Source organism: Geotrypetes seraphini, chromosome 15 (assembly GCF_902459505.1).
Source record: "Geotrypetes seraphini chromosome 15, aGeoSer1.1, whole genome shotgun sequence".
NCBI classification, from domain to species: Eukaryota; Metazoa; Chordata; class Amphibia; order Gymnophiona; family Dermophiidae; genus Geotrypetes; species Geotrypetes seraphini.
In genome coordinates, this window is record NC_047098.1 from 19989824 (window position 1) to 20005589 (window position 15766).

General features: G+C 43.4%; 1 protein-coding gene across 12 annotated transcripts in view; it reads left to right on the forward strand.

Annotated features, from left to right (window-relative positions):
• Window positions 1-15766, forward strand: part of LOC117349186 (cyclin-dependent kinase 11B) — an 86209-nt gene that overhangs the window by 39358 nt on the left and 31085 nt on the right. For all 12 annotated transcript variants that reach the window (XM_033922332.1, XM_033922335.1, XM_033922336.1 and 9 more), the window contains one exon: window positions 11843-11965. In XM_033922332.1, the coding sequence (XP_033778223.1) occupies window positions 11843-11965 (123 nt within the window). The remainder of the gene's footprint in view (window positions 1-11842; window positions 11966-15766) is intronic.

Below are 15766 nucleotides of genomic sequence, written 5' to 3' on the forward strand. Positions count from 1 at the left end.
GCTTCCGCAAGAAGTCAAGAGAAAATTTCATACCCAACTAAATGGAGAAAGGGAAGTATTTCTGTGGAAAGCCACAAAAGAAGATGGGGTATGTCAGCCATGCCAAAGATCTCCCATCTGGCTTCAGATCCTTTTCTCACCATAGCCAGCTTCTCTCCTCTGCCGGATCCAGTGTCTCCCAAATGATCCTTTTCCTGGGGGCTTTGGTGTGCAGTTTTCAGAGGTGCCCGATATAGTTGGTGTAAATAAAAAGAAAGCTGAAACAGCACAGTTACTTCCATAACAGGTGTTATCCAGGGACAGCAGGCAGATATTCTTGACTGATGGGTGACGGCACCGACGGAGCCCCGGTACGGACAATTTTAGAGTGATTGCACTCTAAGAACTTGGAAAGTTCTAGCAGGCCGCACTGCGCACGCGCGAGTGCCTTCCCGCCCGACGGAGGCGCACGGTCCCCAGTTAGGATAAGCCAGCTAAGAAGCCAACCCGGGGAGGTGGGTGGGACGCAAGAATATCTGCCTGCTGTCCCGGGATAACACCTGTTACGGTAAGTAACTGTGCTTTATCCCAGGACAAGCAGGCAGCATATTCTTGACTGATGGGTGACCTCCAAGCTAACAAAAAGAGGGATGGAGGGAAGGTTGGCCGGTTTTCTAGAAGCATCCAGAATGGAACGAACTGGCTGAGACAGAAGAGAATCATGTGAAGTCAGCCCGAGAGATACCAAGCTGTCAGGTGCAGAGACTGGAGGTTGGGATGCAGAAGGGTCTCCTGATGCTGCGTAAGCAGAGAAGGAAACAGTGGAAGAAGAATAGGTTCCCTGGAACTGAGCTGAAGTAGAAGGGAGAACCAATGTTGCCTGGGCCACCGTGGAGCAATCAGAATCATGGTGGCTCGTTCCCTCTTGATCTTGAACAAGGTTCGTAACATGAGAGGCAGAGGAGGGAAAGCATAGAGGAACAGATTGGACCAATCCAGAAGAAATGCATCTGCTGCCAGACGTTGGGGAGTGTAGAGTCTGGAGCAGAAGAGGGGCAGCTGGTGATTGTGAGGAGCTGCAAAAAGGTCTATCTGAGGAGTGCCCCACTGAGTGAAGATGGACTGTAGAGTCAAAGGATCGAGTGTCCACTCGTGAGGTTGGAGAATTCTGCTGAGTTTGTCCGCTAAAGAATTCTGCTCTCCCTGAATGTAGACAGCCTTCAGGAACAATTGGTGATCTGTGGCCCAAGCCCAAATCTTCTGGGCTTCCTGGCACAAGAGGCGAGAGCCTGTCCCACCCTGTTTATTGATGTAGTACATTGCAACTTGATTGTCTGTGCATAGCAGAAGGACCTGAGGAAAGAGAAGATGTTGGAAGGCCATAAAACATCGCTCTGAGTTCCAGGAAATTGATGTGATGCTTCATTTCCTGGGCTGTCCAAAGGCCTTGAGTTTGGAACTCGTTCAAATGAGCTCCCCAGGCATAAGGGGAGGCATCGGTGGTGATGACAAGTTGATGAGGAGGTAGATGGAACAGAAGACCTCTGGAGAGATTTGAGGATATCAACCACCATTGTAGAGATTGACGCAGAGATGATGTCACAGATATGTGTCGTGAGCAAGGATCCGTCGCTTGGGACCACTGGGTAGCTAGGGTCCATTGAGGAGTGCGCAGGTGAAGACGTGCGAAGGGTGTGACATGGACTGTAGAGGCCATGTGACCCAAGAGTATCATCATTTGCTTGGCAGAGATGGAACGTTGTGGAAGTACCTGCTGACATAGAGATTGAAGAGTTTGAAGACGGTTGGACGGCAGGAACGCTCTCATCAGGACTGTGTCCAGCACCGCTCCAATGAATTGAAGTCTCTGAGTGGGGATGAGATGAGATTTGGGTAGATTGATCTCGAACCCCAGAAGTCAAAGAAACAGGATGGTTTGGTTGGTGGCCTGGAGTACTGTCTGAGAAGAATTGGCCTTTATCAACCAATCGTCCAGGTAAGGAAACACCTGAAGGTGGTGAGAGCGTAGAAAAGCAGCTACCACAATCAGACATTTGGTGAACACTCTTGGAGAGGAGGCAAGACCGAAGGGTAGCACCTTGTATTGGTAATGACGATGGTTGATCATGAAGCGGAGATACTGTCTGGAGGCCAGATTGACCAGAATGTGAGTATATGCTTCTTTGAGATCTAGGGAGCATAGCCAGTCGCCGTGATTGAGAAGAGGATAAAGAATGGCTAGAGAAAGCATCCTGAATTTCTCTGTGACCAAACATTTGTTGAGATCGCGAAGATCTAGGATGGGTCTGAGATCTCCTGTTTTTTTGGGGACCAGAAAATAACGGGAGTAGAATCCCTGCCCCTTTTGATCTAGAGGAACTTCCTCTATGGCGTTCAGAAGAAGGAGGGATTGAACCTCTTGAAGAAGGAGGGAAGACTGAGGAGTGTTCAAAGCAGACTCTCTTGGCAGACTTTGGGCAGGAAGAGTCTGGAAATTGAGAGAGAAGCCGTGGCGGATGATGTTGAGGACCCACTGATCCGAGGTGATGATTTCCCAACGGCTTATGAAATGAGTAAGGCGTCCTCCTATGGGCTGTGGGAGGTAGACAGAAGGAGGAAGACTGGCTACGTCCTGGAGAACCAAGTCAAAAGGGTTGAGTGGATTTTTGTGAAGGAGGAGGTTTCACTTGTTGTTGCTGCTGTGCAGGTCTAGCAGCCTGCCTTTGCTGTTGCCTCTGACGCCTGGGTTGTTGCTGGGCCTGTGGTAAAGGACGAGCCACAAATCTACGTTGATAGGCCGACTGCTGGCGAAAAGGCCTGGTAGGTGGGGTCTTTTTCTTTGTCTTAAGGAGAGTGTCCCATCGAGTCTCATGAGCTGAGAGTTTTTGAGTAGTGGAGTCCATGGATTCTCCAAACAGCTCATCCCCTAAGCAAGGTGCATTGGCCAGTCGATCTTGGTGATTGACATCGAGTTCTGAAACTGTAAGCCATGCCAGCCTCCGCATGGCCACTGACATAGCCGTGGCCCTAGAGGTCAGCTCAAATGTGTCATAGATTGATCTGACCATGAACTTGCGCAGTTGTAAGAGCGATGCAGAAGTCTGGCAAAAGGCGGATCTCTTACGATCAGGGAGGTATTTCTCAAAAGATGACAAAGTCTGAATGAGATGCTTGAGGTAGAATGAAAAATGGAAAGCATAGTTCCCTGATCTGTTTGCCAGCATCGCATTTTGATACAACCTCTTGCCAAACTTATCCATGGCCTTACCTTCTCTGCCAGGAGGGACAGAAGCGTACACACTAGCCCCCATGGATTTTTTAGAGTGGATTCCACCAACAATGATTCATGAGGGAGTTGTGGTTTGTCAAAGCCCGGAATAGATATGACCTTATATAAGGAGTCCAGTTTGCGGGGAGCTCCTGGGAGGGTCAAGGGTGTCTCCAGATTTTTGTAAAAAGTCTCTCGCAAAATATCATGGAGAGGCAATTTGAGAAATTCTCTTGGAGGCTGGTCAAAGTCCAGTGCATCGAGAAATGCCTTGGACTTTTTGGATTCAGCCTCCAAGGGAATAGAGAGAGAGTCGCACATCTCTTTGAGAAAAGAGGTGAAAGAAGTTGCATCAGGTTTGGAGGATGGATCTAAACCAGAAGGATCCTCGTCCCCTGACGAACACTCTCCCTCAGAGAGGAAAGGCTCCTCTGAATCACCTCACAGATCAGGGTCACTCACTTGAAAGCTACGGTCCCGTGACTCCGGTGTGGAGGGTTCTAGGTGTCGAGTTTTGTGAGTCGACTTACCAGACCTCTGAGAAACGGTACCGGGAGATGTCATCGGGCGTGCCGGTGCCGAAGTTTGCACCGCCTGGTGTAAAGACCTCGGTTCCAGAGCTAAAATTGGCATGGATACCGAGGAAGCTGTTTGTACCGGTACCGACAAAGTGGATGCCGATAAAAGAGGCTGTTCCACTGCCGGTACCGGTAACTCAGACCGGACCGGGACTGGAAGGCTCGGTGTCAGAAGAGCAGGCAGGAGCTGCTGCAATTGCTCTTTGAGCTGTACTTGCAGGACGGCGGCAATTCGCTCGTCCAGCGAAGGCACCGGTACCACTTTTTTCTTCTGCGGTACCTTTGGTGCCGCTCTACACTCCGAAGAGGAACCCGAGGTCGAAGGGCTAACCTTAATTGGAGCGGAGCGCTTCCGCGGGCGCCTCGAGGTTGACAGGATTGGGCTCGCTGCCACTGAGACCGGAGGACGCTCCAGCGGGGAAGGCTTCTTAGCCGGCTTACCTGAGGGATGCGACGCCGGCACGGTGTCGCGCGGCGTCGATGAGGTAGGTGCCGACTGCGTCGGGGCCGAAGTCGGGACCGGTGCCGCCGAATCCGACATCTCGGTACCAAATAAAAGTTGCTGTTGGATCTGGCGGTTTTTTAACGTTCTCTTTTTTAGAGTGGTACAGCGGGTGCAGGTGGACGCCCGATGGTCAGGACCCAGGCACTGTAAGCACCAGTTGTGCGGGTCAGTGAGGGAAATGGGCCTTGCGCACCGCTGGCACTTCTTAAAACCGGGTTGGGGGGGCATGAACATGAAAACGGCTTCTGCCAAATCGAAGGCCGAGGCCTCGATGGTGGCAGCAGGCCCCGCCGAGGTGAACCCGAAAAAGAGAGGAAAAAAAAACAGAATTTTTTTTTTTTTTAATATATTATAAAAAAAGAAAAGAAAAAAGGGAAATACAAATTCTGAAAAGGTTTACGCGAGCGGGAAGGCGAATGAGAAAAAAGTTTTCAACAGCCGTTGAAAGTGCGTCTTCTTAGCTCCGCAGAAACTAAGAAACTGGGGACCGCGCGCCTCCGTCAGGCGGGAAGGCACTCGCGCGTGCGCGGTGCGGCCTGCTAGAACTTTCCAAGTTCTTAGAGTGCAAATACTCTAAAATTGTCCGTACCTGGGCTCCGTCGGTGCCGTCACCCATCAGTCAAGAATATCTGCCTGCTTGTCCTGGGATAAAGAAGAGCTGTGGAGATTTGATGTTTAGTAAGCCAGTCTCTCCAGTCCGGAACAGCTTCATGTACACTGTGTCAGATTCCTCTGATCAGAATTAAGCATTTCCTGGAGTGACTAAAGCTGGCAGCACGATACTGACCTTATGTCTTTGGAAAACATACATCCCCACTCTTCCAGTGCAATAGGTGAGACATTCTAGACCAGTGGTCTCAAACTCAAACCCTTTGCAGGACCACATTTTGGATTTATAGGTACTTGGAGGGCCTCGGAAAAAAAATAGTTAATGTCTTATTAAAGAAATGACAATTTTGCATGAGGTGAAACGCTTTATAGTTTTATAAATCTTTCCTTTTAGCTAAGTCTTAATAATAATATTGTAATTTATAGCTAAAGAGACATATGATCAAGAAACTGTTTTTATTTTACTTTTGTGATTATGATAAACATACCGAGGGCCTCAAAATAGTACCTGGCAGGCCGCATGTGGCCCCCACGCCGCAAGTTTGAGACCACTGTTCTAGACCATAGGTTTATATTCCCTTACTCCATGAGCTGCAGAAGACATCCATTCCAGGTTTTTCACTCTGCCTCCAGAGTACTTCACAGGCTAGTTTAGCGCCCTCTAGCAGTCTTTTCTTCTGCAAGCATGACTGCAGCTGTGTGGATTCTGCATTCCCCCTTTTTATATTTTAATTCAACGTAGTTTCGTCCCTTTCATGGGGTTTTTTTCGCATTTGAAATAGATTTGAAGCTCTGCCTGCTTGAGAATTCACAGACATCGGTCTGTAGCTGAAAGGCTGATCCCTTCGGAGATACTTGTTAGCCAGTCTGCTTAGTCTTCCTTGGAGCTCAGGGCCGTCCCTGACCTAGTCTCATTCCCTGTTAAGCTGGGAGTTGAACGCAGACTGTGTAGCACACTTAGGGTGCTCAGCAGTGTTCCGAAGCTCGCTGGCTGCATTTTCATGCCTCCGCATGTCCAGGTGCGCATCCAGTGGTCCGCAGGAGTGTAGGCATAGTCAGACAGTGGAGTCTGACTAGCAGCCCAAAGATCAGCTTCAAGGATGCATTTCCAGCAGTGTGGTAGTGAATTCTGAACCGTCCATTGAAAAGGCTGGAAGCAGGTGTAGCAGAGTACAGAGGAGCTGACAGGCACCAACAATGATTTTTAAAAGTATTTCGAGTGGTTTTGAAGGTTTCCTAGTGTTCTTCTGTGTTCTCCCACCTGAAATATGCTATTTTTGTAATTTTGGGAAGTGTTGTTTTTAGCGCGAATTTGGGTCCGGGGTAGGGAATAGAGAATGACACGGTGACAAAATTCATCACCGTTCCCATAACCGTGGAAACCATCTTCATGTCATTCTTTAAGGAGAGAGGGAAGAATCAGAGTATGAATGGCCACAACCACTGACCCGCAAGCTTTGCTTTGAAGAATGCTGGTGTAGAAGGACCGAAGTTGAAATAGACACTAGAAAATGACATGGGATTATTTCCCGCGGTTATCCGTGGCGACGGGAACGGTGATGAATTTTGTCACCGTGTCATTCTCTATTCCTTACCCCTGGTTTAGTCTGTCTATGCTTGGAAACTGACTGCTAGAGGGTGCTAAACTAGCCTATGATGTACTTTGGAGGTAGAGTGATAAACCTGGAATGGATTTCTTCTGCAGCTCATGCGAGTAAGGGGAAATAACCCTATAGTCTAGAATGTCTCACCTATCTACTGGAAAAGAGCTTACCAGGGTAAGTACATAATCTCCTTTTTGTCATGTAGTTTGACTTCTGGGTTGTTTATGAAAATCAGTAAAATGGTCCTCTCTTCTGGAGCCACATTATTTAAAGGTATGCCATGGACTGGCACACACATCTTAGATCTGTTTCCAGTATGTTATCACACATCATGTGTGCACTGCATGAACTAGAAGCCAGTGTGGATGATGTAATCTGTGGCTTCATCTTAGTACATTGGCCCTCAGGACTATTAAGGAAACAACTTTATTTAAAAGTCTCAATAAGAGCTTAAAACAGACATTCCTTAATGCAGGGACTACTGAGTGCACATTGTACTGAAGTCAGCATACAGTGACATAAACTTGTTAAAGCATGGGAGCTCCTTTAAGAGAATGCAGATCTCAGATTTTGACAGACTATCCTGTTTGTCATGCGGTAACCCCTCCCATAGATGATGCTTTCCTCTCTCTTGGATCTAAGAGATGAACATGCTCAGAACCATCTACTATAAGAAACTTACATTTTTATCCTGCAAAATACTAAAGACTGAAGCATAGTTATTAGGATATCTGCTATGTTAATTGAAATTGTGTTTGGGGATAGAACGTTTAACTAAAAAAAGCACGATGCTCGGCCTGTCAGAGTTCTGCACTAGACTGCAGTTTTTTATTTACTGGATTCATTAGACATCTGTGCCAGAGCTGCCCATGAGGCTGCAGATGCTAAGCACAGACAGTTTTATGATAGGAGTTCTCTCCAGGGTGCCTGCTACCCTCCAGTATATTATGTATGGTAGTAGCACCTCATTATTCTTTAATAAGTACTTTTAATGACAGAGGTCCTCTCTTTCAGCTGGGTCATTGAGCATCATTTCTGCTTGTTCTTTTGACATTAAAGATCCTAGGACACCTATTCCAGGAATAACTAGTAATCCCTCTGTCCTGGATATATTTCAACACAAGCCATGCCCTTAATGGACTTAAATCAGAAAATGCACACCTACAGTCTGTTTTGTAGATGAACTATTGGTAATATTGCCTTGAGTAACTATGATTATAGCAGGTAATAAATACCCTGTGGGGAAGGAGAATCCAAATATAACATTTAGTCCTCTGTGGAGGCAATAGGAAGGCCTTGTCTGCTAACCATCAGTCATATGAGAAAACACCTTGTTGGAAGTTGTGTTTGGCTCAGAGACTGCAGAATATCATTCCGCTCTGGGCTACTCCTAACCTGGTATTATTTTTTTGTTTTTTGTTTTTTTTTAAATTAATTTATTTATTTTAGATATTTATATACCACCTATCAATGTTATCTAAGCGGTTTATAATCAGGTACTCGGGCCTTTTTCCCTCTCTGTCCCAGAGGGCACACAATCTGTCTAACGTACCTGGGGCAGTGAAGGATTGAGTGACTTGCGCTGGGTAACAAGGAGCAGTGTAGGATTTGAACTCATAACCTCAGGATGCTGAGGGTTCAGTGTCATTGCACTCCATTTACCACCTGTATTTTCTTTGACCAGAGAATGGCCTGCCTTATCACTAGCTGAATGGCACATTAGCTGCTAGTGGTGTTAGTGACTCTTCACTCACTTTTAGCCAGTAGTACAATGCTGGCTTGCCAAGGGACACAGCACTTATTACTAGCTGCCATTGACACACAGCTTACTTATTGAGAGGTGCAATACTCCTTTGCTCCAGTGGTGCTTTATTTGCTTACCTAGGGCAGCAGGAGTGGAGGAATATCCTAAGGGTTAGCGCAGTGGCTTGAGAACCCAGGGAACTCAGTTCAATTTCCACTGCAGCTCCTTTGATTCTGGGCAAGTTATTTAACCTGTATATAATATGAAAGCCGTTTTGATTGTAACCATATAAAGGCAATATATCAAAACCTGTCCCCTTTCAGCCCAGACCTTGGGGCACACTCGTTCCGTTGGGTTTTCAGGATATCTACAATGAATATGCATGAGAGAGATTTGCATGAACTGCCTCCTTTGTATGCAAAAGTCTATCTCGTACAAAATGCTGCTGTTTGCCTGATTTTTAACCTGAAGAAGTCTCATCGTATAACGCAATATTATAAAGAGCTTCATTGGTTATCTTTGGAGGCAAAGGTCATGTTTAAGTTTGGAACTATTTGTTATAAAGTTCTCCAGGGACAAATTCCAGGATATTTAATTGCACAATTTAATTTTTTTATTATAAACCGTCCTTTACGGATTATGTCCATTTTCACTGTTCCACCGGTAAAAAGGATGTACTCAAAGAGGTTTTTACATAGGTTGATTTCTTTTCAGGCTGCTAGTTGGGACGACGAATTTTGAAAGCTGTTAAGGCTGTCCTTTTCATAATTACAATTTAGAAAGTTACTGAAATTGTTTCTTTTTGTTAGATTTATGGGTAACTGAAAACCTGGTAATTTTCTATCACTAGAATCTTGTCTTTCACAAATTTTGTAAATCACTGTTATTGTGAAGCCTCTTTATTCTTTTGTACACCACAATGAACTGAAAGGTATTTGCAGTTTAGAAATGGAAAATATGCTGAATACCTGATTGGCTAGGTGTGCCTCAAGGACTGTGTTGAGAAGCTCTGGTCCAGGAGCATGCGTACTAGCAGTGGGTAGTTGCTTGCCTAGGGGCATACCTACAGCTCTTGGCTGAACCTTTCTTAAATATTTCCATGTGAAGGGAACAGGGTGTCACAAAAAACCCTGAATTTTTCAAGCTACAGTTTCCATCCTGAGCAAATCCTTTTAATTTATTCAATCATGAGAGCAATTTATCAAACAGATTATCCAAGTAAAATTCTTGTTTTAAAATTTGCCCTCATTTTCTATGGGTACTTTTTGCCTGTGTTGCAAAAGGGCAGGTTGAAAGGAAGGCAGAACAATTAAGTCTAAAAATGCCCCTTATAAAAAAACATAAGAATTGCCACACAGGATCAAACCAAGGTCTATTAAGTCCAGTATCCTGTTTCTAACAGTGTCCAGTTGATAGCTTATTCTAGAGATCTAGTCCATGATTTATGAACTTTTCCTCCAGGAACTTGTCCAAATCATTTTTTAATTGTAGCTAACTCATCACATCCTCTGGCAATGAATTCTAGGACTTTAGTTATGAGTTGAATTTAAATAAATCTTCTCAGATTTGTTTCCAGTGTATTACTTAAGGCAGGATACACAAAGCTCTGACACCACAGTAAAAATTACTGTGGGGGGGAGCTATTTTTTTTTGTAACTGGCAATGCTCAGTACAATAGCATGCAAATTATATGCATGTTATTCTTGAGGAGCATCGCTGGTAAAAGGGGGCGGAGCTGAACTTGGTGCCTGCTCAGAAGAGCAATCATTAGGCACAGCACCTGCCTGCAGCTCTTGCTCTTCCCTCTGCCCTCTGCTTCAAAGAGCTGGGCAGAGGAGAGAGCAGTGGCTGCTGGCTCCTGAGCCCCAGCTGATTGGGGCTTTCCCTGCCAGTGGAGCCCCGATCAACTGATCGTGGCTTCGCCAGCAGGGGAATCCCCGATCAGCTGGGGCTTCAGAGCCAGCGGGGGGGGGGGGGGGCTTTTCTCCCTCCAAAAAGAAATCCCTGGTAGTCTAGTGGGCTAGTTTGGACTTGCCCCCCCCCCCCCCCCCGACATGACCCCCCTCCAAATCCATCCCTCCATATTATACTGAAGACTAGAAGTAGGGATGGCCACTCTCTTCTGCTGGCAGGCAAATTATATGCATGTTATTCTTGAGGAGCATCGCTGGTAAAAGGGGGCGGAGCTGAACTTGCTGTCCCCCCCAGTACCCCCCACTCATAACTTCTACTGAAGACTAACAGGAGGGATGTCCATTCCCTCAAGCCAGCAGGCCTACTTCTTCAAAATGGTGGGCCTTCTCCTTCCCGGTGCATCCTGGGATGCACTGGGAGAGTCTTAAGGCCTTAATTGGCATCAGGGCCTTAGTAACTTCATTGTGTATACCCTAGTCTTTGTACTTTGTAAAAAATAAACAACTGTTTTGCATGTACCTGTTCCACTCTGCTCATTATCTTACAGACCTCTATCATATCTGGGGTTTCTGATTTTAGGTTTTAACTGATAAATGCTGATAAATCACCCCAATACAAAAAGTAAGATAGGTGTGTTTTGGTAAACAGTGGGAAAACATTACTTTCCCTAATATTCTCGCGCCCCTCCCATCCCTTGCATTTGCCACACTATTTTTTGTGCCATTTCTAACTGGAAACTTCCCCTGCCCAAATGTATGTGAATTGAGCTGGGGAAGGGGGCCATGTCAGAAGTAAGAGAGAACAGAAGCTGGATTAGGCCCACTCCCTCCCCTCCCTTTCCCTTCCCTGAAAGCTTCCTGGAAGGGAGGGATTGAAGTAGAACACCCCTGTTGTTCTGAGACTGGCATTTGAAATGAAGTGGCCAAACTATCCCTGAAATTAAGCCTTGAATAGAGCTTAGTAAATTGTAAACCACTTTGATGCTAATGGCCAAAAGGTGGTATAGAAAGCTCTTTGTATTAATTTGCAAAATAAAAAAGAAAATAAATCAAAATTCCATTAATAAATGATATGATATTCAGCAGTAGATTATGGAATAATGGTCATACTTGGGCCTTGAGCAGGAGGGTATATAGTTGGGTCTAGTAAATTTCAGCTGTGTGTCTTGCAGCAAAACACAACTTCCAACAAGGCTGCTTTCACTCACTCCCTTCCCCAGATGCATTTTTTTTTTGTTAGAGAGGAAAGCTATGGCTTGGTTTTGTATTAACACTGAGCAGCAGAAACCCTTCTTCAGTGGGAAGGCTAATAGAAATTGGCATCCAGATAGATTTCTTTAGTTAACACTGGCCACCGGATTTCTGACACTCTGGGTAGCAATAGAGTTTTCTACCTGCAATTCTTTTGTAAGAGAACAAGAATTTTAAGTTTCATATATAAGTGCCAAACTAGTTACAGTGGTCTTTATATGTCAATATTACTGTAAAACAGGACAAAGACTGAAACAGATGCCTCAAAGCAAAATCTAGCAAAGGAAATATTCTCTTGATTTTTAGTGACTAAAATAATTTAGCAGAGAAAACCAATAGTAATCTTGTCTCTTTCTTCTCCTTTTTTTTTCTCTTTGTTGTTCTGCACTAGTGGCTGCTCATCATAGAACAGCGAGGGAAGAACCTGGAGACAAAGTGAAAGTGACCTATCGAACCCACAGTCCCTTCCGGCAGCAGAAAGAGAGATTTGAGCAAAGTGATTGCAGGAGGCCAGGTAGAAAGGTGTTTTTAGCAGTCAACTACTGTTCCTTGACCACAGAAGAGTGAACTGATGTAGGAAAAATTGCCAAAGCATGTCAATAGCAGAGGGAGGATTTAAACCGAGAAGTCTTATAAAAGCTGCTGTACTAGATCAAATCATGGTGCCCAGCATCCTGTCATTGAGAGGGCCACAATCCTATTAGGCACTCCATAATATCAATCCACTAAAAGATTTTTCAAACTATTGTTTAAATTTATATCATGCTTTATGAAGCAGCTTATAATACTTTTAAAAGACACAAGGGGAATCTCAGAATGCCACTTGTCTGCTTGTTGGTTCCTGCAGTACAATGTGGCAGCACTCGTCACTGGCTCACCGAAATGTGCCCTCTATTCTAATTTATTTTTTTCTTTTTTATATTCTTCACACTGTTTCTGATTCTAATTTTTCATACTGTTTCTGTGCTCTTTAATAAATAAATAAATATGCTAATATCTTTAAAGTCATTTCCAAAATCTCAATTCATTTAATTTTTATCTCTTCCATATATATTTTCTTAGTCATTTCATTCATTTCAATAATTTATCATTCTTTCTGATTCATTTTCAAGTAATATATACTGAACATTTCTTGTCCCCTAGATCAGTGGTTCCCAACCCTGTCCTGGAGGACCACCAGGCCAATCGGGTTTTCAGGCTAGCCCTAATGAATATGCATGGTGCCGATTTGCATGCCTCTCACTTCCATTATATGCAAATCTCTCTCATGCATATTCATTAGGGCTAGCCTGAAAACCCGACTGGCCTGGTGGTCCTCCAGGACAGGGTTGGGAACCACTGCCCTAGATAACTTAGCTTTGTTAGTGCAATGTCGCTGTTACACTATGCCCTAATGCAGGGGTGTCCAATGTCGGTCCTCGAGGGCCGCAATCCAGTCGGGTTTTCAGGATTTCCCCAATGAATATGCATGAGATCTATTAGCATACAATGAAAGTAGTGCATGCAAATAGACCTCATGTATATTCATTGGGGAAAACATGAAAACCCGACTGGACTGCGGCCCTCGAGGACCGACATTGGACACCCCTGCCCTAATGAATCTCAATGAATTGAGATTTTGGTAATGACTTTAAAGATATTAGCATATTTATTTATTAAAGAGCACAGAAACAATTTGAAAAATTAGAATTAGAAACAGTGTGAAGAATATAAAAAAGAAAAAAAGAGATTAGAATAGAGGGCACATTTGGGTGAGCCACTTTGTACTGCAGGAACCAACAAGCAGACAAGTGGCATTCTGAGATTCCCCTTGTGTCTTTTAAAAGTATTATAAGCTGTTTCATAAAGCATGATATAAATTTAAACAATAGTTTGAAAAATCTTTAAGTGGATTGAAAGGGCCAAGCAGCAAGCGCTTGGTGGAAGCATACAAGAATGGGGCAAACATGGAGAAATTAATTTCCTTCCAGTGGTTGTGGATTACAGTTAAAACAAGCAAAAAAAGGGATGGGACAATGGACTTTCCACAATAGGAGCCAAAAAGGATTATGTAAAATAAATATTTATTATATCCATTCGCAGTAGTCTGCACCCGACACAGCACTGTGTTTTGGCTTAAAGTACGCCTGCTTCAGAGGTCACATATACTAGTCAGTGTCTCCTGGATTTTGTGTGTTTTGCTCTCTACCAATCCGTATCTGCTCAGATTTTAGATCTCGCCCCCCCTTTGGTCTGCAGCCCAGGGCTAGGTGCCTGTTCGAAGCTTTACGCTGTTCGATGAACTGAGTTTAATCACTTGCATGAAATCCAGTTTGGTCAATGTAGTTTGGAGTTGCCATGAACTATGTGATGATATGCCAGACTCTTTAAGTCAAATACTTAAACTGTTAAACATATCTTTTGTAGGCTTACCTGATCCTTATTTGAAACCAGCCAGACTATTTGCCTCCACTGCTTTCTGTGTTTGAGTTCAAACTCTTCCATGGCTCCTCTATCTCATTTCTCTGTAATTAATCCTTTAAAAGATGTCAGTTATCTTTCAAGTTTATTTAAAAATTTGATTTGATTGCAAAATCATCATCAATGTGATTTATAAATAACGATAAAATTGGGTAAAAAAGAAAAACACATAGATCAAACCAGACAGTTGATACAACTTTTGACCAAGCAAACACAGAAGGTAAAAAAAAAAAAGATTAAATAAAAGGGCATAGGTAATGAAACGATAGGATGGGGAAAAGGTAACCCGCTCAATTTTCACTTAACAGCATTATTAGTCCGCTAGAAAGTATTCTGAATTTATAAAATTTAAATAACTCCAGTGTTGCTTTGCTTTTATGGTTTTGATCTTTCACTGACTCTGCATGTTATCTGACGAGTTCAAAACAGTATGCAGACGATCCTTGAGATTGCTGTCTCACAAGGCTAATGAAGATGCCTCAGCGGTTGCAACAGTTCTGTTTTTAAGCTAGAATCCTAAAAGTGGGATTGCCTCAACATGATCATTTTTGCTCAGAGGTTCTGAGCCAAACAACAGCACAGCTATCGTTGCAGGAACTTCCAGTTCTGCAAAATGAGGTAAAATTTAAACATCCAGAGCACATAATATTTTTAGTTTCAAACCATTTTTATTGTAAGTGAAACACAGCAATCAGTATTCACAGCATCTGAAAACAAACATTACAGCATAGAATCATAATAAAGCACATCGTCATACACAGCAGAGCACATAATATTTTTATTGCTCTGGCTAATATCTTCACCAAGACTTGAGACTTATCAGATGGAGCAGGCTGGCACCTCACAGCTGATTGGCTAATGGTTAATATTCCACGTTCTGACTTTTAACATCCCACTGCATCCTTTCATCCAGTAGTTCTGGAATCGGAATGGTCCCAATGTTCCCTTAGCTGAAAACTGCCTTGCTTAGCAACAAGCGCAAACAACCACTGCCATTCGTAAGCATTCAAAACGGAGTTGAGGGATCCAGCCAGTCGGATACCTATTAGTGCCTTGCGTGAGTTACTCTTATTTCAGTCAAAATGATCTTGCAGATATTATCAATATTAATATGGCGAAGGCAAGCAGAGACTCCTCTTTAGAGCTTTCTCCTCCTCCAGCAATCACTGTCCCACTGATGGGAGCTGTACAGTCTTCTCCTCCCAGCCTGTTTTTTTCTTGTGCTTTTTACACTGAAATGAGTGTATGCTATTGCTGCTTGTTAGTAGTAGTTGTCAGACTACTACTAACATAGGCCTCAAATTAATATCGCTGTTTGCCTTTGAAGGTATTAGTTATGAAGTAAATCATTCCATTACAATAGTTGGACTTTTCTAAGTATATTTTGATATGTCTTCTCATTATGTTACTGCCTATGGGACTCTGCTTCCTCATAAGAATGATTTCTGGCACTTCTTTTTTCTTGAAACAAGTATGAAGCTTCGTCATTGTTCATGCAGAGGCCTCTTACTATGTGGTGGTCTGCAGTTTCTTTATATGGATATCTTCTTTTTTTTTTTTTTTTTTGATTTGAATTTTTTTATTCATTTTCTTATGTTACAACAAGTGAATTACATATTCTTTATACAAACTTATATATACACACTTGATAAGCTTACATATTGATAAATTATTTAAAAAAATAGATGCAATTAATATATCAGAATTTTAAAGTTACATATTTCTTATTAATTATAATAATAATATCCCATCCCTCCCTTTCAATCAAAATTCCATTAATTATATTATACATTTTAATTTTTATATATTGTATATTATTCAAAAATATGTTCCCCCCATTCCCTTCTAATCAAAT